Source organism: Phyllostomus hastatus, unplaced genomic scaffold, assembly GCF_019186645.2.
Source record: "Phyllostomus hastatus isolate PE091 unplaced genomic scaffold, TTU_PhHast_1.1 phas_contig_1, whole genome shotgun sequence".
Taxonomy (NCBI): Eukaryota; Metazoa; Chordata; class Mammalia; order Chiroptera; family Phyllostomidae; genus Phyllostomus; species Phyllostomus hastatus.
The window spans coordinates 15,423,456-15,447,076 of NW_025333498.1; the positions used below are offsets into that span (position 1 = coordinate 15,423,456).

General features: G+C 50.6%; 2 protein-coding genes across 4 annotated transcripts; both read right to left on the minus strand.

The window, feature by feature from the left end:
- Positions 1-675: 675 nt before the first annotated feature.
- On the minus strand, positions 676-21,028 carry HOXD3 (homeobox D3). 3 transcript variants are annotated; one of them, XM_045830683.1, is made up of 4 exons: positions 20,986-21,028; positions 6,091-6,200; positions 4,915-5,538; positions 676-3,305 (listed from the first exon to the last, which is right to left on the minus strand). In XM_045830683.1, the coding sequence occupies exons 3-4, from the start codon at positions 5,453-5,455 to the stop codon at positions 2,548-2,550; spliced, it is 1,299 nt and encodes a 432-aa protein (XP_045686639.1). In that variant the 5' UTR covers positions 5,456-5,538; positions 6,091-6,200; positions 20,986-21,028; the 3' UTR covers positions 676-2,547. The 3 variants fall into 3 exon arrangements, with proteins under 3 accessions (XP_045686639.1, XP_045686644.1, XP_045686636.1); XM_045830688.1 differs by lacking the exon at positions 20,986-21,028 and adding an exon at positions 10,812-10,888; XM_045830680.1 differs by lacking the exon at positions 20,986-21,028 and adding an exon at positions 6,997-7,058.
- On the minus strand, positions 17,857-23,503 carry HOXD4 (homeobox D4). The gene is made up of 2 exons (XM_045830703.1): positions 21,933-23,503; positions 17,857-21,409 (listed from the first exon to the last, which is right to left on the minus strand). Exons 1-2 carry the CDS (start codon positions 22,354-22,356, stop codon positions 21,081-21,083), a joined length of 753 nt encoding a protein of 250 aa, XP_045686659.1. The 5' UTR covers positions 22,357-23,503; the 3' UTR covers positions 17,857-21,080.
- Between the last annotated feature and the right edge of the window lie 118 nt (positions 23,504-23,621).

A 23,621-nucleotide genomic window follows, 5' to 3' on the forward strand; every position in this document is an offset into this window, starting at 1 on the left:
AGGAGCGGCTCAGTGTAGCCCATCTGAGCCTTTCTCAGAAACCTGAGGAAACCATTCCCCCAAGAAATGAGAGCCAGACACTGATTTGTCCCAAGAGAACTCCCCCCAACCCCCTCGAGAAGGTGCCTTGGGGCAGCAGTGGCTGCCTAGAGAGGGAGCCCCTAACCCCGCGCTTCGTTGGAGCCTGAGTGTGAGAGGAAGCTAATGTCAGCCGGGCTAGACACCGTTTAAAGTCTAATCCATGAAACCTTAAGCCACAGATGACACTTGGGGCCTTGCAGACACCCGCAGACTCAGCAGATACTCCTGCGGTAACAGACCGCTCTGGAAAACGCCTGGAGCCATGATGCATTATGTATTTTTATTATTACTTATGGCAGAAAGAGGAGATGAGGGAAAAACGGGCTGAATCTAAACAGCCTAACAATTCATCTATTTAATATTTAGCCAGTTAAGAAAGGTGGTTGTTATCCCTGCAAGGCAGAAAGCTCTTCTTTGATTTCCCTAATAGTTTAAAAAATAATTTCTTACAAGGTAATTAGAAATACTGCCTTTGGACGCAAATTTCATAGAAAACAATTTTAAGCCTTGAAAGTGGGTGCACTATCCCTTCAGTTGAAGTCATTTATTCTGATACACTTCTACAACATACTTTAAACCTGCTCAGAAAATGTGAAATTTAGCAAAAGGATAACCCCCTCCCACCCCCAACCTAACATGCCATTTTAAAAACAGCACAAAGGAACAAGGAAACTAAATTATTTGAGCCATCATTATTTAGCGAAACACAAACATCCAAAGAGAAACGATTGTTGTTCCACCAGAAGATTAGAAGTTAAATTATTTCCACACAATAGGAATTTCACCTCGTGTCACCAGGGATGTAGTAGGAGTTGCATTATTTGTCAAACCAAATAGAGATGTGTGGGCCGACTTTGCTGAAATACAAAGAATTGAACCTTATCTGAAGGCATTTTCCAAGTGCCTCCTCCCAGAGAAGCGGGTGGAAATTGTCCACCCCTAGCTAAAGCCACACTATTATTTACAAAATGGTTATAAATCCTTGGAGACATTTCTTACCCATTTAGTACAAAGAACAGGAGTAAACAAGGTGTTTATACTTATGTTCCATTAATGAAACTTTTATTACTTTTTATCATGGGGAATGTTTGTTTTCTTTCGAAATGAACCACCAACCACTATAAAGGAAAAAGTCATGATAGCGTTTCCTACAGAAAGGCTTAGGTACGTGTCTCCAAAGGATCATTTTCTTTTCTTTCTTTTTTTATTTTTTTGCACCTTAGCTTTTTCATAGTTCAATTCTTACAACTTTGCTTCTGTCTCAATTTTTTTTTGATTGTCAGTTTTTTAAAGATTTTTATTACTTAACACAGAAAAGTGAGCTCGGGCCTCCCCAGTGTGAACGCAATGTAAAAATGTGGATTTGTATCTAGAAAGGGGGCGGGGGTAGAAACAGCAAAGCAGGCTCAGTACAAAGCCCTACCCAAATCATTCCCTCCAACATTTCTAGGTTTGCATCCTCAGATTTTTTCCCCTTAATGTCAATAGCTGGGATGTAATCAAGTATCCCTAGAACCAATGTATGTACTAGATTCAAAATGCATGAAAAAAATTATTTCAGTGGGTCAGCCTATTTGGGGGCCTTCCACAGGGATTGTAGGAAAGATAAAGGCCGTGATCTATTTGCAGGTGTGTGTGATTAACACAGATACTCTTCCGACTGAGAATTTTTTTATTCTAAATATTTGTTCAAATAGTACCAGACAATTTGAAATCAATAAACTGTGTCGAGTTGGAGGGCTGTGGCTGTTGAGAAATGAGTAACGGGTATGTCTACCCATGAAGGACATTTTGCGGTCTTGATCCTTTACATCAACTACAAACACCAGCCACGGTTACAACTGTTCAAAAACTACTCTCTTAGCTAATTCAGACCAAGGGGACTAAAGAGGTGAAATGTGGACCCCAGGGCCTGGGAGCGCGTTCCGAAGCTGGCTGGAGAATTCTACAAATATACACATAAATACATTAAGACGAGGATAAATAATCAGAGAAACGAAATGACTCGCTTCAAATAATAAATACAGATTGTTGAGTCCGATGCAATCCTTACGGGACGGGAAGGAGCATATAAATTAAGGTGTCCGCAACTAGGCTAGACACAGGCCAGGCCCGGAGCTCTCCGGGCTCCGGTCCCTCTGCAGAGCTCGCTGCCGATGGCTCTCAGACTTACCTTCGGGACACCATTACCAGATTAGAGTCCCTCGGTCCGCTGTACATGGCACTGTCGGGCTTACAGAGGACAATCCTTGCGGCTGATTTATGGCAAGTCACCCAAAGGAAGACGCGCCAGGAGGGGAGGCCCAGTCTCCCGTGCCTCGGCCGCGGTTGGCCCGAAACCAGGGAGGCTGCGACCCTTGCTAGGGTGAGGGAGGAGTCACCCGCTGCCCTGCGGGCCCCGCCCGCCACCCCCGCCACCAAAGCAAAAGAGGTAATTGGGCCACTACTTCGGGCCGTTGGCGGCTGCTACAGATGCGTCAGTTTGGGGGCCTCGGGCAGGCGTCCCTGAGACGAGTGGTGGGCCGAGAGATCTGTGTAAGTGGGATGAGGGTCGCACGGTCCATGGTGGTGGTTGCCGGGAATCTGCGCGGCGCAACTGTAGTCCACGCTGGCCGAAGACGGGTGCGAGAGGTGGCCCAGGTTGAAGACCGGCCCGGACGCGGGCGCCATGGAGTCGACGAAGTTACCACCCACGTACACCGGGCTGCCCTGCAGGTTGGCGCTGGCGAAGCCGCCGCCGTTGCTCGCCATGGGGTGGGGCTCGAACTCGGGTGCCGCGTAACGCTTCTGCTGTGGCAGGCAGCTGCTGAGCGGCGCCGTGTAGGCGGTCAGGCCGTACATGTTGGGCTGAGATTTGGCGAACGCGGGAGGCGAGGGCGCATCGTAGGCTAGGCCCGGCACGGGCGGCAGCTGACCGGAGTAGGCCACGTGGCCTGCAGAGCCGCCGAGCGGCGGGCTGCGCTCCGGCGACTGACCGGCTGGAGAGTGCAGGATGCCCTTGGCCTTCTGGTCCTTCTTGTACTTCATGCGCCGGTTCTGGAACCAGATCTTGATCTGGCGCTCGGTGAGGTTCAGCAGGTTGGCCATCTCCACGCGGCGTGGCCGGCACAAGTAGCGGTTGAAGTGGAATTCCTTTTCCAACTCCACCAGCTGTGCACTCGTGTACGCGGTGCGCACCCGCTTGGACGCCGGGCCCGGCGGGCTCTTGTCCTCGCAGCTCTCTCCTGGAGAGGAGGGAGAGAGAGGGGCGCTGAGAAGGAGAGGTGGAGACACCCAGGGGTGGAAGGGGTGCTTCCCTTGTTCCCTCCTCTTCCCTCTCCTCCCCCCACTTTAATCCTGGCTGGAGTCGGGGAGGAGCTGTTTGGAAGGTGAGATTCTAAGAAGAAACTCACCAGCCCCAAGCCTACTAATCAGTCGCACCTGAAACCCCCATCTGCCGCCTGAGGTTGATCCCCTCGGTCCAACCCCTCCCCTCCCAAAGACCGTGGAGGAGTTTAATGGGAGACTAGTAGCAGCTGGTAAGGCCTCTGCTCTATCAAAGAGGGGCCAGACTTCTTTGAACACTCCTCCTAGCCTCTGCTGGGGGAGGGGAGTGAGGGAACAGTCCCAGCCTGCCTTGCTCAGGGGCTGGCTCCTAGGCAATGTACCCAGGAAGCCTGGACTGAGGATGGAGATCTTAGCACCTCACTCCAGCCCAGCTGCACCCAAAAGCTTTGTATCCAAATGCAGGGAGATGATAAACCATAAAATTACTGCCCCAGAGTTTTGGAGGATACAAGGCTAGGCTGGGAGCATTTGAGTATTGCAGTGCTAGTACCAGCAGTCTCAACACTGGTTTCCACCACCCCTGCCACCTCTCAGCAGCTTGTCCACTCCCTCACTGGGAAGACAAATGGATTTCTCCTGGGAGGGAGGGCCTGTGCCTGCAGCTGGGAAGGAGGGGCAGGAGAAGGAGCTTACAGGCTGGAAGATACCTTCCCTCTAGGAGCAGCAGCCCCAGAGAGCAGCAGGCAAACTAGAGACCTGATAACAAGCTAGCTACATCCCAGGCTGCAGAGTGGCCCTGAACCTGCAAGCAAGTTCATCTACCTGAAGATAAACCACATCAGAGAACACAAGGCCAGAAAATTTCAGGAACTGAGCAGGCTGAGAAGAGAGAGAGGCAGCAGGCCTCAGAGCTCCTGTCCCTGTCCCTCTGCCACATACACTGACCGGAGCTACAGAAGATCTTCTCAACTCTAGGGTCTCCCTTTCCAGGGAGAGAAACAGAAGGCTGCCCCTGTTTCAGAGCCTATGCTCCTCTCCTAGGGAGGATATGCCCCTCCCTATTATGGATTTGCTGGGATCCGGAGAATTGGGCTGGAAGTAAAGCACTTAGGAGGGTTCTTAACATAGCACTTCATAGACTTTAGTTCTTATTAACTTAAGATACTGGGAATTCATGTGATGTGGAGTGCATAGCCACCTGGGCTCACACCTGTCTTCAAGTTTTGAAGAGCTATTGGATGAAAAAAGGAGCTGAGTTATGGCCAGCAGCCCAGGAAAGCAGTTATTAGGTCAGTATAAGGAAGAGCTGTCTATTAATAACTATGAGACTTGCCCAGCTATGACACCAACAGCCTGGAATGGAAGTGAGTTCCCTGTCACTGTAAGGGTATGACCCCCAGTAAGGAACACTAAAAAGAAGGGACATTTCTGTATCAGTAGGAGTTTAGACATATGGCCTCCAAGGTTGTACTTCCAGCCTGAGTTTCTTGGTTCCTAAGTAAGCTGGCTTCTTGGGGTCAGTGTGGTGGGGATTTAGTCCAGGGCTAAGCTCCCTCTGAGAGCTACCTGCAGTGGCACAGCTGTTCTTCTGCTTGGAGTTCTGCCGGGACTCTTTCATCCAGGGGAAGATCTGCTTGCTGATGGTGGCTGAAGAGCCAGAAGCATTGGGACCACCCTTGGCCTTCTTGGCAGGCACTCCACCTCCGGGATTGGTGGGTGAGGATGGGGGCAGGGTTGGTGGTGGAGGAGGGGGCTGTGGTGGCTGCTGCTCTGAGTTCAGACCAGGAGGCTGACTGCCACCACCCCCACCTTGGCTGTTGCCAGTGCCAGGCCTCATGCAGCTGCCATTGAGTTCAGCCCCTTTGTGGGATGGTGCTCGCAGAGGTGCAGAGCTCTGGATAGAGCAGGCAGAACCTGGGTAATCAGTGTCCAGGGAGTTGGCAGCAGCAGGGGGTGGATAAGGCTGGTGAGGGGCACTGTAGCCATAAGTGTCAGTGGCTTTGCTGTAGCCATAGCCTCCAAAAAGTCCTGGGTTTTCATAGTAAGCAGCCTTCTGCATCGTGCACTCAGGAAGCTCCAGGGCCTGCTGACCCTGCTCAAATAACATTGACCACCACTGTCTCCTTCACTGCCACCTCCAATGTCTGCCAAATCCTGAGAGAGCTGGGGCAGCCCCAGGCTCCAGTAGACCTGCAGAGAAGAAAAGTGAGAGGCCCCAGCAGGACTGTCATTGGCAAGACCAATCAATATAGAGGGACTAGCTTAGGCTCTCTGCTTCTCAACCCACTTCATAGTGGGGAATCTGGAATTTTATGAAATCCGACCCTTGGAAAAGTCAGAAGGTATTCCTCATAAGCATAAGAAAAGACATTTTCTTCTCTAGCTACATCCAAAGAAAGGGACTTTTCGTTTTTTCCAGATATAATTTTCTTTCTCCAAGAATGTCAATTTAGCATTTGAAACTGCATGGAAAAGCACTTACGGTCTTATATACTTTAATGGCTGATTCTCCCACTTGACTTTGAGCTCCTTGCAGGCAGGGATTGTGTCCTATTTATTAATATATTCCTAACATCTAGCCCAGAGCCCCAGATGTAGTACGTGCAATAAATGCTTATTGAATGAATGAATGAATCAATCAATCAATCAACCATGGGGCCATCTCAGGGTTTTGATGGGCAAAAGAAAGCCACATAACCCACTCAGAATAGCCAGCGCTCTCAAAAAAAGTATCTCCCCCACCTGGTTTCAGAATCTCAGCATCCTTCATGAAGACCCAGATAGTCCACTTTCTGGTGACAGGGTGAGAATCAGCCCAGTTAACTCTGTAGGTCAGCACTGTGAGAAATCCACTAGGAGATAAAAACCAAGAAGAGGACTTAAAGACTTCGCCAGACTTATTTTGAGGCTAGAAAATGTTTCCTCTCTTTCATCTAGACTCCTAGCTTTTAAATGGATACCACTGAAAATGGGTGAAGAGATTTAGAATTTGAAATTCAGGGAGCATGGATAAGTGGAGAATGCTTTATAACTATCACTTTTTATTCTGTATCTATTGTGCAGATATTATTTACCTCTGCTCTGCATCATTCATTCTACCACCACCGTCTAACTCACAACCAGTGAGAGAGCCTCTTTTGGCATAATGAATGGACCCAGAATTAGAATTAGAAAGAGGGAAAAAACACCTAAGAAAAATTCTACTACCCCTTTTGTGTCCTCTGACTGTTGACAGAGATTTCCCTTCTCACCCACCCTCCCCATTTTCCTGAAAGGATCCTAAGGAGTTAAAGTATAACTAATACCATTCAACTACTTTTGTCTACTTGATAAAGAAAACTCACTGGTCAGCTCCCTGGCCTTAATTCTTGATCTCTTCTTTCAGGCAACTTTTCTTCCCCACAACTCCCTGTCTTACATCATGGTCATCAAGGTGGGCCACATTATCTAGACAACTTATGTGGCCTAATGGATTTGACCACTAGTACCAACATCACTTCCCAGTCACTCATTTCCCCTTGACTTCACCAAAAAGCCTAACTGGATTTTAAAAAATTAATCAGCCCTGGCCAGGTGGCCCAGTCAATTGGAGCATTGTTGCCCACACAAGGAAATGTCGTGGGTTCAATTCCTGGTCAGAACACATACCTAGGTTGTGGGTTTGATCCCCAGTCGGGTCATGTGTGGGAGGCAACTAATAAATGTTTCTCTCCATCTTCCTTCCTCTCTCACTAAAATCAATAAAAACATATCCTTGGGTGAGGATTTTAAAAATAATTTTAAAATAAATTAAAAATTACTCATACTAGCCTTTGGTACTATTATTGCCCATTTTTGTTCTAAAATATAAAAGTGAATATTCCATTTATCTTGATAGGATGCCCTTCTCAATAGGATAATAGAATACCTGGATGTTATATTTTAGGAATTGTTTCTATAGTTGTTATTAAAGGTATGTAATTGGGGCATCTACTCAACAAAGCTGATCTTAATCTTTCTTTAAATTCATTCTCTATATTCCCTGATTCTTAGAGTTACTGATTATCAAATGGACAGCTACCTCCTCATCATACAACTAATATTCATATGTCCCCTGGCAAAGGCACCAGGTACTCTGAGTTTGCTTAAGTTTCTGTACTATTCTGGGATCCTGCTTCCAGTCTTAAACTTTGGGCTCCCTGGATGTCAAAATGGCCACATTTGACACTGTGACCAAGAGAATTTGCTGCTGTTTCTGTCATTCCACTTAGAACTGTGGAAGGAAAACATCCCCCTCTTGCCTCCCAGGTTGACCAAGTTATCTTGGTAGGTGGACCAGTCATATTTAAAAAGGTTCTTTAGGAACCGACCAGGTCTTTGAAACAGATGACTTCACATGTGTATTTGTTCCTATGGCATATTCCTAGAAAACACACTGTGTACAGATGTCAAAAGTGCAAATAGTGGGCAGCCTCATGGGTAACCACGGAGTCTGTTCTCTGTTTTCACTGAATTCAGGGATTTCAAGGCACACACAATGGTGGTTCACCACCCCAATGTCCACTTCCCTTGCAGCCATGGCAGCAGCCCCCTCCTAAATGGGAAGGACTTTGCTGTCTCCCCCAAACCCCAAAATATATAGTGCCCTAAAGAAGCCACCTCTCCTAAAACAGAACCTGAGAATATTGTCACAAAACTGGTTTAAAAAAAAAAACAAAACAGGGTTATTTCTTTCCAGAAATCACTACTCCTTGTGAACTCTGCCTGAACCTAAAAAGCAGGAATGGGTCATAAATCACTTGGACAATGGTCAACTGTTCAGTGGCTCATCTTTTCGACCACCCCCCACCCTTTCTTTAAGGCTTTCTTTTCTCACCCTTTGGTACCTCTGCTCATTTGGGCTCTGGGACCCAAATGCCTTGGGGTGAAGACAAGCCCCTGTAGGGGGAGGGGCAGTCTTCCAAGTCCTCCGCAACCCCGTTCTCTCACTCCTCCTTTCCTCCCCTCTCCCCCCACCCCCAGACCAGGGAACCGGCGTGGCAGCCACCCCAGCCCCCTCTTTGGGAAGGGGCGCCAAAAGGGGGTCGAGATCATCCCTTCTCAAGCTCCCGAGAAGCTGACGGAAGGAAAGAGGCCTCTAAGCGGCCACCGCCCACTGGCTCCCCGGGCCGCGTGGGCCTGCCGCACCCACCGTGCCTCCAAAACAGCCAAATCCAGATACTTGCTCACTGCACTTAATTCTGCCCGGGATCAATACCTAATATGATACCGAATAAATAAAAGGCGCTCACAGCGGCCAGGGGACGGGGTTATTAAGCAGCTGGAGCTCTCACGGTGCATATCAATGCACCTGTCATTGTGGTTTGTAACAAAATTTATGACTGCGAGCGCGGCGGCAGTAAACGCTTCAGTAAGGAATGAAAAGAAAAACACTTCCCCAGGCCCGGCACTTTTCAGAAGTGGAAAACGGACTGAACGTAGGAGGAAGCGCCGCAAAAGAATGCCCTATTCGGCACTTTTCCCGGCCTGCGCCCCCGGAGCTGGGCGACTATATAAAGTGGCCGGTGCGCTTCTCGGAGCAGCCCTGCCGCACGGCCAGACGCGGGAAGGGATGCGCGCAGCCTCGCCGGGGCCCGAAGACCTGCTGCTGCCACCCGCTGCCTGGGTCGGGGACGGGGACGCCGGAAGGCTCGCCCACGGGTCACACGGAGGCTGGCCGGGTCACACGGAGGCTGGCCGGGCGCTGGGCTACCCGCCGCGGCCGCAGGAAGGGCGAGGGGCTTGGGGATGGAACTCGCGGCCGTCTCCGGGCTGTGGCCCGCACTCACTGGTCGTAAATCACGGATAGGCAGAGTCGGTCGTGCAAGTTGAAAGAGAAGAGGGAGGCGGTGGTGTGCTGGTCGCTTCTGTCAGTCTCACAGTTTTCTAAGGTTCGTTCTAGATGCCCTCGGCTCCTCTCCCTGTTTTGCCTAAACCAGGACCTTGGAAGCCCCCAGATCTCTTCTGGCAGGCGCGACTCTCGCTGGGTAACCCCATTAACTCACTGGAACCATGCAAGGGTTCTTCCCTCCTGTCGGCTTTGCTACTTCTACTTCGGGATTTTGTAACTCCTTTTAGGGTGTGCTCGGAAAGGGGATATATTTATCTCACAGCTTTCTGCCCAAGTTCTCCTGCTCTCTCAGCCCGAGCCTCTTTTGCCCTATGGGGAGCCCTGGATGGGCCTTCTAAATCACTCTTATTTAGCCCAGATAACTCAGCACGGAATACACCCTACATTTAAGGCACTGGGCTCACCCCATTAAAGCGCCATAAATTTGAAGGCCGATGATCGGTTATTATGTAACCGCGGCTGTTCACACTGAGGTGATCCACTTCAAAGCTGCCCTTTGTTTTATGTCTTGATGTATGAATCCTGAGATGGATTCATACCACCTTGAGGTGCAGCACAGATGAACATGTAGTGGAAATTACTTTTTTAAAATCATGTCACTCACCACAAATGTGTGTATGAGCGTGTATATGTATTTTTTCAAATTTTGTCTCTAACTCTTTTTGTAGGCTCTTCGGGTTCCTTTTGATACTCTGTTCAGGCGGATCTGGAACAAAACGGAAAACTCTAAGTGGCAGCCGGTACTTACAAACACATGTGGAGAGGCTTTACCCTCTTTAAGGGTGTCATAATCAATGTGAATATTGTAGAATGTGACTGCGGCCATTCAGGGTGCCTTCTCTCAGGCAAAAAGAGACCCGTGGCTCCTGGGGAACAAGAATCCTTTAACACCAAAATCCTTGACCGGTGGGAAGAAGGGGACTTGGACCTGAGGGAAGGATCACACCCTTAGCCAGGGGGTAGGCCGAGTGTGTCAGAGGCACAGAAAAACTAGTTCCTCTCCTCCTGCTCCAACCAAGCTTTAAATCCTCCAGGTCAAGCCCACCCTTCTAATAGCAGAAGAAGGGACTGCGCAGAACTGAAGTGGGAGGGAGGCTACAGTATAGCACCAGAAAAGGTTGGGAATTATGTAGATGGGCCTGGGTGAGCCCCAATCAATGGTTGCCCAGGCAGCCCAAGTAAAGTGGGAACTGGGTGCTATTTCTCGGTTTGTACATTATACATTGATGATTTCCCTGAGTTTATTGTATTCCAGTAAGAACCGGCCACATTCCTGACCTGGGTTGCCCACACAACTGCTTAGGGATCAGGCTGCAAACTGCCTAAAAAACAAACTTCCCTCTTACCTTTACCCCAAAACAGATGGAGCTGCCCACTATTGCCGGAGCTCAGTGGGTACCTGCCCTGTCAGGTTAAAGTAGAGACACAATCCCCCCACTTGCATCTGTCCTGTGCAATTTGTCGACTCAGTAGTTTGCAAACACTAAACTGAGCTGGGAAAGCCCCACACAAAGCGTTCCGGGCCCTTTTAAAGACCAGAGCGAGCAGCCATAAGCCTTTGAAGTGACCTTTGGCTCACTCGGCAATAACTCACCCTTAATGAACACCCAAAGGAAGCGCCTCGGAGAGATCCCGGCCGGGTAGAAATCCTAACATCACGCCTGGACTTCAGCTTCCCAGCGGGCCGGGATCCAGGGGGTCCACTCTGCTAGGCAGGCCCCAAGGGCTTCTCGATGAGGCGCGATGTAGCTGGACCCAACGACCAGACCAGCAAATTCCAAAGCCGATTTATATGATACATTCACATGGATGGATGTCAACTTTTGCCGCTTGATTTTTTTATTTATTTATTTTGGGGAAAAAGTGTTCCTTAAAAGTAGGAACTCCCCCTCAGAAGAAGGGCTAAATTGGGAACCTACCCAGGGCCACGATCCCCGGATGCAGGTAGATAGATTTCATTTTCCCAGACGCGGAGGAACAGGGTAAGTTTGTGACTGGGTATTGGGGTGTTCTACACGCTCTGGGCGCAAGAGGCTTGGGGAAAGAAAAGAGGACCCCAAGGTGGACAAAGATGGGCCACCCAAAGCTCCCACCACCTTCTCCGGGGCTCCCTCTCCAGTGCACCCACCATCCAGCCCCGGTGGACTTCAGCCTCTTGCTTGTCCAGAATCGAAGACTTAACACAGCTGGCTCTGGTCCACCAGCTCAAATACCTTTCCACAGCCAGAAACTGGGAGAGCAAAACCCCTAGAAGGGCTGTCAAAGAGGAGCTGGTCCTGGGCAGGCCCGCTGATACCTCACCCCCTACCATTACCCAGGAAAAGTCTTTAGGATAGGGAGCCTTTAGGATAAGGTGCGGATTATTGAAATTTTCGGGAAGTTATAAGTGAGTGCTCCATGGGGCCAAATGAAATGCTGCTCGTAGTAATTGGATTCAGCTGACTAAGTTGGCAGGCGCGCAGCTCCAAGGCAGCAAGCGAAGAAAAATGTCCAGTGACTTTAAGTTCTGATGAAGCCAACCACAGGCGATTGACAAAACAACTTTACTGCTCTGCTTTGATGGCAACTCCCCTGGAAGTCAGTCCCTCTCTCGCTAGTGCCCAGTCCCAGCTTAGGCTAAGGGAGTGCTCCTTGCTTTGTGGGTTCCTTCCCCATAAAGGCCCAGTCTGACTTAACCCTGTGGCATTCCCTTGAGCACGGAGCCCTTTATTGGGACCCAGGTTGCTCCTCTCTCAGGCTGTGGTCTCCGGAAAGACCCGGGATGGATTATCCTGTCCTCCCCAAGCCAGCAGCCACAGGACATAGTAAACAAAAGGATGGATGGGATGCTGGAGTCAAAATATAATTTAGCTTTCTTCCTGGCTCTTTGGGGAGAAGGACTCAGAAGCCCGAAACCTTTTCTCTGCCACTCTTGCAGTCAAAACCCTAGATTAGTGAGGGGGAGTGTGGAGGAGATTCCTAAACTCTTCTGGGTAGTTTGGGGGTTCTCTTGAATTTGGGGAGAGAATCTTGAGTGGTACTTTAACCTTCCAAGAAAAAAATTAAGCCAAGAACAAGAGATAAAGGCCTATGTATGTGGAGCTAGCTCCCAGAACAATGCAGGGAGCTGGCTGGCCACAGAGTTTATTTTAAATACATATAAATCAACCTGCCTGCGCCCAGCCGGGCAGCCCAAGACACTGAATTAATATGATGCTCCATCTTACTTTGGCGTGACAGTGTAAAAAAAAAGTTTCTTTTTATTCATTTTCAGCCCAATCTCATAACTGCACATTTACCCCCCAAATACTTCCTTCGACCCCCAACCCCCTCACTGACCGACTCCTCAAACTGCCACCTTCCTCTCCCCCACACCATGCCACCGGCCACCCTTCAAGTCTGGCAAGGTAGTGTGTCCTCCTAACCTTTGGGTAGGCGGGGAGCATTCCCACAAAGCGAGCCGGGTTACGATTAATCACCGTCCTCGATGTATATGTAGAAGTGTATCTAGGTCTGCGCAGGCTGCCTCAACAATTGGCAATAATCAAGATCACAGATTACACAAAATAAATCATATTTAGTATCCCACTCAGGGCAGCAAGCAGCCCCCTGCCCAAAGATTTCCATTTTGTCATGCAATTGCTTACCTGGATCCCAATTTATCATAAACCCGGTGTCCTCGGCCTCAGAGTGGGCGCCAGTGGGGGGCAGAGCTAGCCTTCCCCCTTTGTCTGCAGACAACACTGTCCCAACCCTGGTCTTGCGTGCTCGCTGACGCGGCCATATACCCGAGCACACAGAATTCCCGGTAGAACGGAACCAGGCTGAGGTTCAACTACCAATAAACGCAGGAGGAACGAGTTCGTAGTCCCCAGGCTGGCTTCGCCTGCTCCGCGCGCCCGACGGTCCACCCGCCCGCCTGTCCGCTCACAGGCCCAGAGCGGTGGCTACCCGTGCCCCCACCCACTCCTGGGTTCCTGCCCAGCCCTCCCAGGCCCCCCAGAGCTCGGGGGTTTGTTTTGCTTTCGGAATGTGGTCCTTTCTGGATTTGGAGAGAGCCCCGGAAACCCCCTCATAGTCGGGAAACACAGACGCTGCCTTCAAATGCCAGCATATTTGTTCACGTGACCCCGGGGGAAGATTGTACTGATTGAGACTGAAACTTTTACACCATCCAGCCCCCGGAGCACGGCCAGGCCTGGGGGCTGGGAGGATGGGCAGGAGGCGTGGGATCTGGGCCCCTTCCCAGGGGCAGACATTGGCGGGTATGAGGATGAAGGAAAGCCCCCATCTCGCTGCTCTGGACAGACGTAGTCCCAGTCCGGCTGCTGGCAGTGAATGGGGGCGCTGGGAGTCTCTCCTCCTATGACCCCTGACCCTGGTCTGGCCTTCCTCGAGACTAGTCCCGGGATGGAAATTTTAGAGGCCGCCTGTCGTAAAGGCTTCTCCGCAGGCGGCTGTAGAGCATCAGATGCTCAGGGTTCCCTTGGCTCCCCGTCTGCACCCAAGTTCCCCGCTTCCTCAGGCACCGGGGCAAGGTGCCGCCTAGGCTACCGAACACTTTTCCCCTCCTCTGGGCGAGGCAATTATGTAGCGGCACAGTTCAGGCTCCAGCCCTAGGGTTGGAGCCTCCAGGGCACAGACGTGGCCCGTTATCTCACCACAACTACCACATTACCACTGCTTGAGGCCTTGGCTCCGCGGCACACGCTGCAGACAAGACACCGCTCTGAGAGCCAGAACAGGGGCGCATATGCAGCCTGCCAGGACCCGGAGCGGTTCCGGAGCTGTTCCCCTCTGCACCTTTCTCACTTCACCCTGAGTCCTGCGAGGCCTGGAGTGACCGAGGTGCTGAGCTGCCGTTTGCCATGACCTGTGAGCCTCCGGATCTGGGCAGTGCCCGCTGATCTCACGGGCTGCGACTGCAGGACTGCACAGCCGGCCGTGCCTTCCCGCTTCCTGCGGCACCTTTAAGAAGGCGCGAGCCAGATTTATCTGGGGTAGGAGGGAACTTATGTTTTAGAAATATTAAATCAAGACAGGTTAGCAGCACTCTTTGAGAGGTCGGTGAAATTCACGGTTACAATTCTGCATGTAGTCGAGAGAGTTAAGCTGCGGCAGACAGGCGGGAGCCTGCTTCTGGCCTTCCAGCGAGACTCCTCGCCTCACCCCGCCCTGCCTGCACCCCGGAATCCCACACCACGGAGGGTCTCCACCCCTTTCCCGAAGTCTCCCTTTCATGGCCAGCTCTGATTCTCAGCGGCAGTGGGAACGGAGCAGATGCCCCGTTGCTGCTCGCAAGGTCTCTGAAGGGCGAATGCGCTCTGCAGCCGCAAAGAGCCTGGGGAAACCGGGTAAGGTTCTCCGCATCCCCATTCCAGAGGCTGGGAAAGTCCCAGAGGGCAGGTCGAAGCTCCAGCCCCCAGACCTGTCAGCCGGCCCCTTCTTTTGTTCACCTGGCTGGGCTGGGCTGGAGGCCCACTCGGGAAGCCTCACGGAGCTGGACCGTGGGTGCCCCATTCCACCCCCGCCAGGAGGACCCCGCCTCCTAGCCTCCCACCAGGGGCAGCAGCCGGCCCGCAGCAAGTGTTAATCTCCAGCCAAAGAGGGGGGCCCCTTTGCGGGAATTTGTCTCCAGGAAAGGATCTAAGCCTTCTTCAATCGGAGCATATGTTCATAGAGCAATAAACCGGAAAGATTTACAGTCCTCGCCCGGCCCCCAACAGCCTCGCACCCTTTCAGGAATTACTTACGATGATTTATCACACCAACCCGGGCAATTGTCACACTGATAAAATAGCCCGGGCCGGTGCCCGCCAAGCCCGGGCCTTGGGAGGCTGTTGGCTGCCAGGCTGCCAGCAGGGCTAGAGAGGCGGGTTATTTTTGTTGCTGTTGTTGTTGTTGTTGTTGTTTATGTGGGTTCCTCTCCCGGCCTACCAGGAAATGTGAAGTTCGGCTGGAGTGGGTGGGGTTGGGGGTGGGAGGCGAGCCAATTCTCATTGAGAAAAAGGCGAGTAACTCGGAGAAAGCGCCCGGAATCTGCACTAGAGTCACTTGCAAAGCACATAAACATTTGTCATCTTTGAATAATTGAATTAATGTGTTATTGTTTGAATGTATAATTCATAACGGAGGAAACTTTGTCTCTGTCTGATGAAGAAATATACACACACCAAAAAAAAAAAAAGAAATCAAAAGACACACAATCCCCAAACAACCACCGAGAGCAGCTAGCCTCCGCTGGCAGAAATCATCCTCAAAGCCAAGAGAGGGAAGGGGGTGAATAAAGAGGCTGTCCTTCCCGGCATACTGGCTGGAGTTGTGAGCTAGAGGAGAATGCCCGCAGCCCAAAGCCCCTAGCCCCTGTCTCCGCACGCTGGGGGTGCGCTGGGGCGGGATGGGAGCAGAGTGGGTCTGGAACCTAGAGTCTCCTTACAATGCAGAAGAAAAAAGGCTGAAAAGGGAGCAAGCGAGAGATACAGCCTTTGCATCTACCTCTGGCCTCTCCTGCCTATCCTCTCGGCCAGGTTTCTGCTAGCCCCAGGGTCTCCCACTCCGGAGGCAAGGACTTCATTAACCTACCTTTATTTTAGATCACCGCCCCCCCCACGCAAAAAATAAAAAATACAAAAATAAAGAGGAAAAAAGGAAATCTCCTTGCTGGGATGACAGAAGCAGCAGAGCTTGTGTGGGGAGGGAGGGGAATGGGAGAAGCAACTCGGAAATCATTATCTGTTGGTTAAAACCTGCCTGGGGTAAAATTTCAACTCGATTTTATAGCCTCCTATTATGACGCAAAGAAAAATTTACGACCCTCGCTTGAAAAGAGGGCTGGGGCCTTTTCTCACCGGTTTAAGAATAGGCGGCAGATGCCGTGACAGCGACCATTGTTCCCGGTAGACACAGGCGACCGGGCAACCTCGGCCCCGCGTGCGCCAGGCGCGTCCCCCCGCGGGCCAGTTTTTACAACTCCTGTTGTCTCCAAACAGCCCGTGCGCACCCTCGCCCCTTTTCCTTTTTCTCTTCTCTCTCTCTCTCTCTCTCTCTCTCTCTCTCACACACACACACACACTCGCGCGCGCACACACTCGGCCGCACTCAGTAATTTTTCATAAGCGCAAAGCTTTGCTGAACCAAAGGTCACCATCCAAGCCACTAACAACTTCTCGCCAGCGCGTGGTTCCAAATCAGGAAGCAAAAGGAACTATTTGTCAGCGGCCCTGACAGCTAAATTCATTAAGGATTTAAATCTGAAGAAATAAAAGTCGCCAAAATATTTACCTGCCGGCTGCACTCCCCCGCGCGCGCCGTGTGGGGGGCCCCCCTGGGCGGGTGATATTCTTGGGATCCCTGCACTTTCCAAGTCGAAGAGAGCCCTTTGCGTGGCAGATTAATGACGACTCCGTGTTTCTTAAGGGACGTGCTGAATTAATTATTTCACCAATCACGTGGTCGGGACTTGTAGAAATCTATTCTTATCATCTTCCTCGCACTTTGAAAATTCTCCGGGTTATGAAAGGCCCTCCCCCAGCTGCCGGCGAGCCCCGGCCGCCAGCCCGGCGAGGGGGGCGGGGAGGGCTCCCCAACATGGCGGGCGCGCGGGCGGGCGCGCGGGCGGGCGGGCAGCGCGGCTCGCCTGCCCAGGGGCCGGTTTACTGTACTGTACTCCCGCGGGGTGGGCTGCGCGCTCGCTCTGTCCTCATCCAGCCGGTGATTCAATGCACACAGTCTATTGATGTATTGGTGGGCACAGGAGGAGCCATTAGCCAGAAGACAGGCAAAGGACAATCATAAAATTTGTCTGAATATTTAAACTTCTGTCTATGCACTTATAAATACACATGTCCACGCGTCTGAGGCGAGCGCTTCCATATATTAAGGACACATGTCTGATTTTACGCATTCTGCTCATTTCCTGTCTCGAGCCAGGCCCTCCCACCCCATCTACTTAGGAACTCCTGTCTTGGCCCCTCTTCAAGGCGAAGCCAAAACGTGAAAAAGCCCTCGCGATAAAAATAGCGCACGCCACTTTTTATAGTGGGGAGTGTTTATTGTCGTCTGGAGGGCGGAGTGGGCGATGGGAGAAGGAGGGGCAGGTGCTGGAGGCCCCAGTGTGGCTGAGCAGCACAGGAAAAGTAGAGGGAACCCAAGATTGGAGGCCATGGGGTCAGGTCAGAGCAGCCACCAGCCAGTCCCAGCTTCGCCCAGAACCCTGCTTGTACACCCTGTCCTAGAGTTGGGGGTGGGGCCGTCTCTCACCCACCGGTCACAGAGGCTGCAGGGGTCTGGGGCTGACTGGAGCCATGCAGAAAGCCAGCCTGGAGTCTCCTGTGAGGCCTTTTCCTTTCAAAAATAATGCCCACCACCCAACAGCCTGAATTCAATCCTAGGCTTCCCAATGCTCACAAAGTATGTGGTGGTTGCATTGTGAGTATGTATGTATGGGGAGGATGTACTGATAGAATTGCTAAGCCAAAGTTTAAACTTCATATGCCAGGCACATTGCAGAAAATAAAAAAAATAGTTTATGTTGAACATTAGCTTTGAGAAGACTTAATGAAAAATGCTTTTGTGGAGGCACCAAACAGGAGGGAGATTTTGCTATACCTTTTATTATTTCAAATATAGATCAATGAATTACATCAAAACTACAGGCAACAATTAGTATAAATAATACTTTAATCAGTGGCAGCAGAACATTGGTCGATTCTATTTAAAAAGTACCTTGTGTGAAACAGACACCATGGGCTGACTGACAATGTCTTCTCCCAACAAAAGCCTGCAGTGGACAGAGTGAGATGGGGGTCTGAGGGGCAAAGTCCTCAGCAAACACTTCATTCCCCCTAGTCACGACCCCAATACAGCTTTAAAAAAAACACCAAAACAAACACTTCTGGCTCATATTTGGGGGAACAAAATAGAAACAAATACAAGCAAATGGGCACTGAACCTTTCTACATCCAGCTTTCTGCAGAGCACGTTCCCAGATGGAAATTCATTTCCTTCCCTGCCCTAGGTGGTTGGGGGGCCCTGCTTCTTCTCTGCCCCATTCCTATAGGCCCAAATGGACGGTGGGGTCCAGTTGGGACCCCAGGGTCTTGAGCTGCCCTCCAGGCCATCCATGCTCCATTAACATTTCAAAAGACAATCCCTGGAAGCTGAGAAGGATAGCTGAGGACTTATAAACAAAGAAGTTGTTTCTCTGATTAAGTTACTTTCCTAAGTAATGGGGCTATGTTTGAGAATGAGCTTGGATTTTCTTCATCAAAACATGCCACTTGGCTTTCTGCTGGGACAGGGGTAAAGCCAGTTAAGTAATTTTGGCATTTGGTCTAAAGCTAGGGTAAGTGACCTGAATTTTTAGGAAGGGGGAAGATCTATATAATAATCTCTATAATATACAGGGTTGGCAAAAGTAGGTTTATAGTTGTGAGTACATGAAGTATAGAGTTTATTCTTGTATTACTGTTTATTAATTATTGTATTATTCATTTGTATTACAACTGTAAACCCACTTTTGCCCATCCCTGTATATATAGTTGGATGCTGTGAAAATATACACTTCTCTCCCCTCCCAAGGAGAAGTTACATGTATTCACAGATTTGGGTTTAAGGAAAGAATCTTAGCAACTTTTCAACTTGCCTGAGGATAGCGGCTCTTTTCAAATGCTACATCCAAAGACCACTCTCCATGTTCGAGGGAAAAAAAGAAGAGAAGGGTAGTTAGAGTCCAAAAGGTTAAGGGTTTAGAGGTCAGTCCTCCCGGCTGAAATACAGCTAATCGAATAGAAAATTTGTCCTCTGGATGAACCTGATTCTGTAATTTAGCCCCGAACTTCAGTAAAATACCTTTTCAGCCTCTCAACGTGAGGGCGTCAGAAAAAAGACATCTTGACTATGTATGAACTCTGTGCTTTTTGTCATAGAAACAATGATGTGAATAATGCAGGAATATCCATCTTTAATATCCCGACATGCTGATATTCAAGTATTGCCATGTGCAAGTCTGAGAGCCAGGCTCACCCCAAAGAGGAACAAAGAGCTGTCCCCGGGGTCTAATACAAAAGACCAAGGCTTGGAGGATACTTTAGAGAAGTGGAATTTCAGCCTAGGGACTCCAGTGAATACTTGCCCTCAGCTCTCAGGAGACACTGAACCAAAGAACATGACTGCAGAGAAAAGTCTTTTCTTTCGCCTACACTTAAATTTATTTTTAAATTACCACTGAGACCTTCTAAAGTATCCTGAATCATTGAAAAACTAACCCCAATTCTGAGTCTCTCAAGCTCACTCTTTCTCCCTCTCCACTTTTATCACTTTTCGATAGCTACAACCTAGGATTTCTTTTTGGAGTCTCAGGCTTTGGGGTTTAAACTTTCGAAGACTTGTTCCATTTGGGTATATGAACTCTGGTCATTACCTTTGACTCGTTCTCCCTTATCCCTAAGGGTCAGCATTTTAGAAAAATGAGCTTTGAACCCTTACCAGGCAAGGCATTAGAGAAATGACTGAAGAACACCTCTCCTGTTGTCTGAGAAGGATTGTTTTAAACCACTATTCTCAAAGCAAGGAAGAGGACCTGACAACTTTTGTACTTTTACAATTTCTGCTTCTAACTAATGGGTTGAGAAAAACTTCTTTAAGATTTGTTTTAAAAATAAAAACCTCAGGGGAAAACCCCTGAGACCAACTCTTGTGGACTTCTAGATTCAATTAGGTTTTTTTTCTTTTTTTAAAGTAAGACTTTCTCTACTTCCCACCTTCTCTGCCCCCCCAATAGCCCCTGTCCCATATAGGCCATACACCAATTCCTATGAAAATATTACTATATGGGCTATTTGGGCATTTGGAATTCAGTTGGAACAGAAAATTCAGCCATTATCTAATGACCCAGAACATAGAGGTTTTGTTTTCTTTCCCCAGAAGAAAAATGTTGGACCATTTGTTTCTTTTTTTTTTCCTCTTTCCTTTAATCACTCAGAACTCATTGTAGCACAGTGCTGAAAAAAGCACATGTGGAAACATATTTTCAAGAACTCAGCTCAGAGTGGACCCTTTGCTTCCCTCTAGTAGGGCTAAGGGCCACCCCCCCACCCTTGCCACATTTCTGGGGAATAGGGGGTGGGGTTCAAAATACCAGTTACAGCCAGAAGTCCACATGTCTCTGATTCTGCTCCCTGAAACTCAGCCCCTTTCACCATCTTAAGGGTTTTGGCACTAAGATGTCAGTTATTCCTGTACCCCATTCCCCAGCAAATAAATATTTAAGCAAATATAATCTAAACATAAAATAACCCGTTTCCACTTCCTTCTTAGACTCATTTCTTTGGGCATGGGGCCAGTGGGAACAAAATATATATATATATGTTTTTTTTCTTCACACTGGAAATTAAATAGACAACCCAGAAAGTTCAGAAATCCTGGCCCAGCTCTCCTGCTTCCACTTAGCACAGAGGTGGCCAACCTGCTGCCTCAACTCCCCCACATTATTAAACCACAAAGATCCCTGGAGGGGTGGGGTGGGGGAGGATGCTCAAATTCACACTGGGATAAAGCATTCAACCTTCACTTGCAAATTCAAGATCCAACAGCATAAGATTTTTCATGAGTTTAATGACTCACCAAGGTTTTGTGTTCTCAGTAGCTCCTGCCATATGATAATATACTTAGAGAGAGAATCCCGCCCCCCTTCCACCCGCCCCACCCGCTCCAGGGAGGGGGCTGCCCTCGGGCAGGATGCTAACCTAGTCGGAGGGCGGCCTGCAAGTCCCAGGCCCACCCTACAGTACCTTAGAGCCCAACGAGGTGACAGCAGGCCCGGCCTGCCCCCGCAGCTTCGGCTCAGCCGGGAGCGCAGGGAGGGATGGGCCCAGGGTCCCCACTTCTATAAGGTCGTCAAGTCCGTGTGGTCCTTGGCCAGCGGCTGCAAATGCTGGCCGGGGGTAGTAGCTGAGGAGGAGCAGGATGAAGACGAAGAGGACCTGCCTTTGGTGTTGGGCAGCTTGTGGTCTTTTTTCCACTTCATCCTCCGGTTCTGGAACCAGATCTTGATCTGGCGCTCGGACAGACACAGGGTGTGAGCGATTTCAATCCGACGGCGCCGCGTCAGATACCTGTTAAAATGAAATTCCTTTTCCAGTTCTAGGACTTGCTGCCGAGTGTAGGCCGTCCGGGACCGCTTGGGTTCCCCGCCGCCGGTGTAGTTGGGGTTCACTGAGAGGCAAAACAGACAGCATGGTCAGGTCAGCGCCTGGCAACTAGTTAGGCCCCCGGCCAGCGCTGCTCACTTCCTGGCGCTCCACGAAGCCCCAGGCCCTCCCTGTGCTCCAAGCCTGCTCTCCCTACCCCCCTCTCTCCCAGCGCACGCTCACTACTACCCACCCCGTCACACCCACACACTCCCCAAGCTAGCAGGCCGGGGTCCCTAACTGTGCTCCCATCTCTCTGGCCCACCGAAAGCTCCGGAATTTCCAAGCATTTTGGAAAGCCCCCTTTCCTCCACGGTGTACCCTCTGTTCTGAAAATGGAGTCCTCCCCCACCCCACCCTCATCTCCACCCCCTTTTTTGCCCACAGACAAGCAGCCAGCCACAGGGTCCCAGCCTGCTCCCTCAGCTATAAAAATTTATGGAGTAATTGAGGCGCCCACTGAAGCCCCCACCCACTCGCAGCCCCCTCCCAGGGCCCAGGCCGCTGGGTTGGCGTGGGGACTGAGAGGTTGCCGGCCCACGCCTTACCAGAATTCACGTGCACCTTCTTCATCCAGGGGTAGACCACCGCCGGCTGCTTGAGTGCCGTCCCGGGGGGCGGCTGCTTGGGGCCGCCCGGCTGGCTGCAGGCCCGGGCGCCTGGCAGGGGTGCGGGTGGGGGTGCAGGAGGCGCTGGGCACGGCTCTCCCGGGGCGCCGTAGTGGCTTCCCGGTTCTTGCGGGTGACCCCGGGTGGGCAGCGATGAGCCCGGACCCGGGCCGCCTCCGAAGGTCTGCTCACCGAAGTCAGGCCGTGGGTAAAGCCCCGGGGGCTGGAAATCGGCACCCTGTGCGCCTCCCCCGTAGTAGTCGGCTCCCTGCTCGCCTAGGTAGCCGCCCTGCAAATATTCCTCACACGGAGGGAACTTGGGGTCCACATACTTGGAGTTCACCATATACGAACTCATGGCCATTAATTTCAGAAGGTAGAAAATACTAATTTTTCTCGTGTTGTCTTTTTTTCTCCTTCCATAGGGCCCTCCTACTTGCTGTCAACTGAATAAAGTTGGCGGCCATGTGACCAAGCCAGCCAATAGCGAGGAGGCGAGTTTATCACCGGGTTGGTGAGCATCTCATAATTTTCACAAATTTAACTAAATAACATACGTGTAATCAAGAGACTCGCTGTGGCACATACGAGGGCCCTCACCAGATGTTAATGTACTTCTGATCCCCAGTACCCTCATCCCTCATAGGTAATCCCAGCTTTTGTCTGCCTCTGACTTTGCTAACCTCCAGTGCCCTTTCCACTCACCCCCCGCCTGAAAAAAGCCCCCCAAAGTTGGCGCAGTTCAAGGGGGAGTGAATCCCCATATGTGTCGGGGTGTGGGCACCAAAAGGCAGGTGGGTGAGGTAGCATCTGAGTTGGGGAGAGTACCCCAGCAGGCAGGGCTCCCGCCAACTCAGCTCGCGCCAACCCAGCCGCGGGAACGGGGACTCTGCCATACAAAGGCCGAGTCCTGGCTTTGTCTGCATCAGGGTCACCCAAAAGTTACCACAATCTGACTGGCCTGAATCAATTTAGGCAATGAGTAACCACAAAGCTTTCTGTGAGTGCCCAAGCTGGGATGTTTTTAGCCAAAGCCGGGCCTTGCGAGTATGACAAGGGTCTCCCACTGCCTCAGCCTCTGAAGCTAAGGGGCGCTCCAGGAAGACAGTGAGGGCACCGCCACCCCGCTCAAATGGATCCCAAAGGACCCTGCACTCCTCTCCAGCTTGCCTTCTTCCCACACTGGCAGTCAATGTCCAGTGAGCCTCTCACTGGGCAGCCCCCAACCTTGTGCTCCTTGAGGGCAAAGCTGGGGCTACCTGGCCTCAGACCTCACTCCCCAGTCCTCCAAAACCTAGCCTTTTGGCCCTGAATTTGTGCAACCAGCTATGGTTTACACAGGAACCCCTGTATAGAGGTAAAGGGCTTCTCGAAGAAAAGGTGCTCTGTGCCACCAGGCTCAGTTGATCCTCCTGCAATCCAATCTAACAAAAGAGGGAGAGGCAGCTGACCCACCCCGGCTGCTTCTGGCCTCTCTTTCCGACTCAGGCTATTTTGGAGAAATATGAAGTTTTTGCATCGACCATATATTCCCCTAGAATCGAATCTGTGACTATGTCGATACCACACAAATTCGGTTCTACAGGGTATATATAGACAACGTTACTACCTCCAGGTTCCACCCAAATG

Excerpts from the sequence above, each read along its gene's own strand:
- HOXD4 (XM_045830703.1), bottom strand. The coding sequence starts at position 22,356 with ATGGCCATGAGTTCGTATATGGTGAACTCCAAGTATGTGGACCCCAAG. Across the intron at positions 21,410-21,932 it reads GAAGGTGCACGTGAATTCTG|TGAACCCCAACTACACCGGC; the intron begins GTAAGGCGTGGG and ends TTTGCCTCTCAG.
- HOXD3 (XM_045830683.1), bottom strand. The coding sequence starts at position 5,455 with ATGTTATTTGAGCAGGGTCAGCAGGCCCTGGAGCTTCCTGAGTGCACG. Across the intron at positions 3,306-4,914 it reads GAACAGCTGTGCCACTGCAG|GAGAGAGCTGCGAGGACAAG; the intron begins GTAGCTCTCAGA and ends CCTCCTCTCCAG.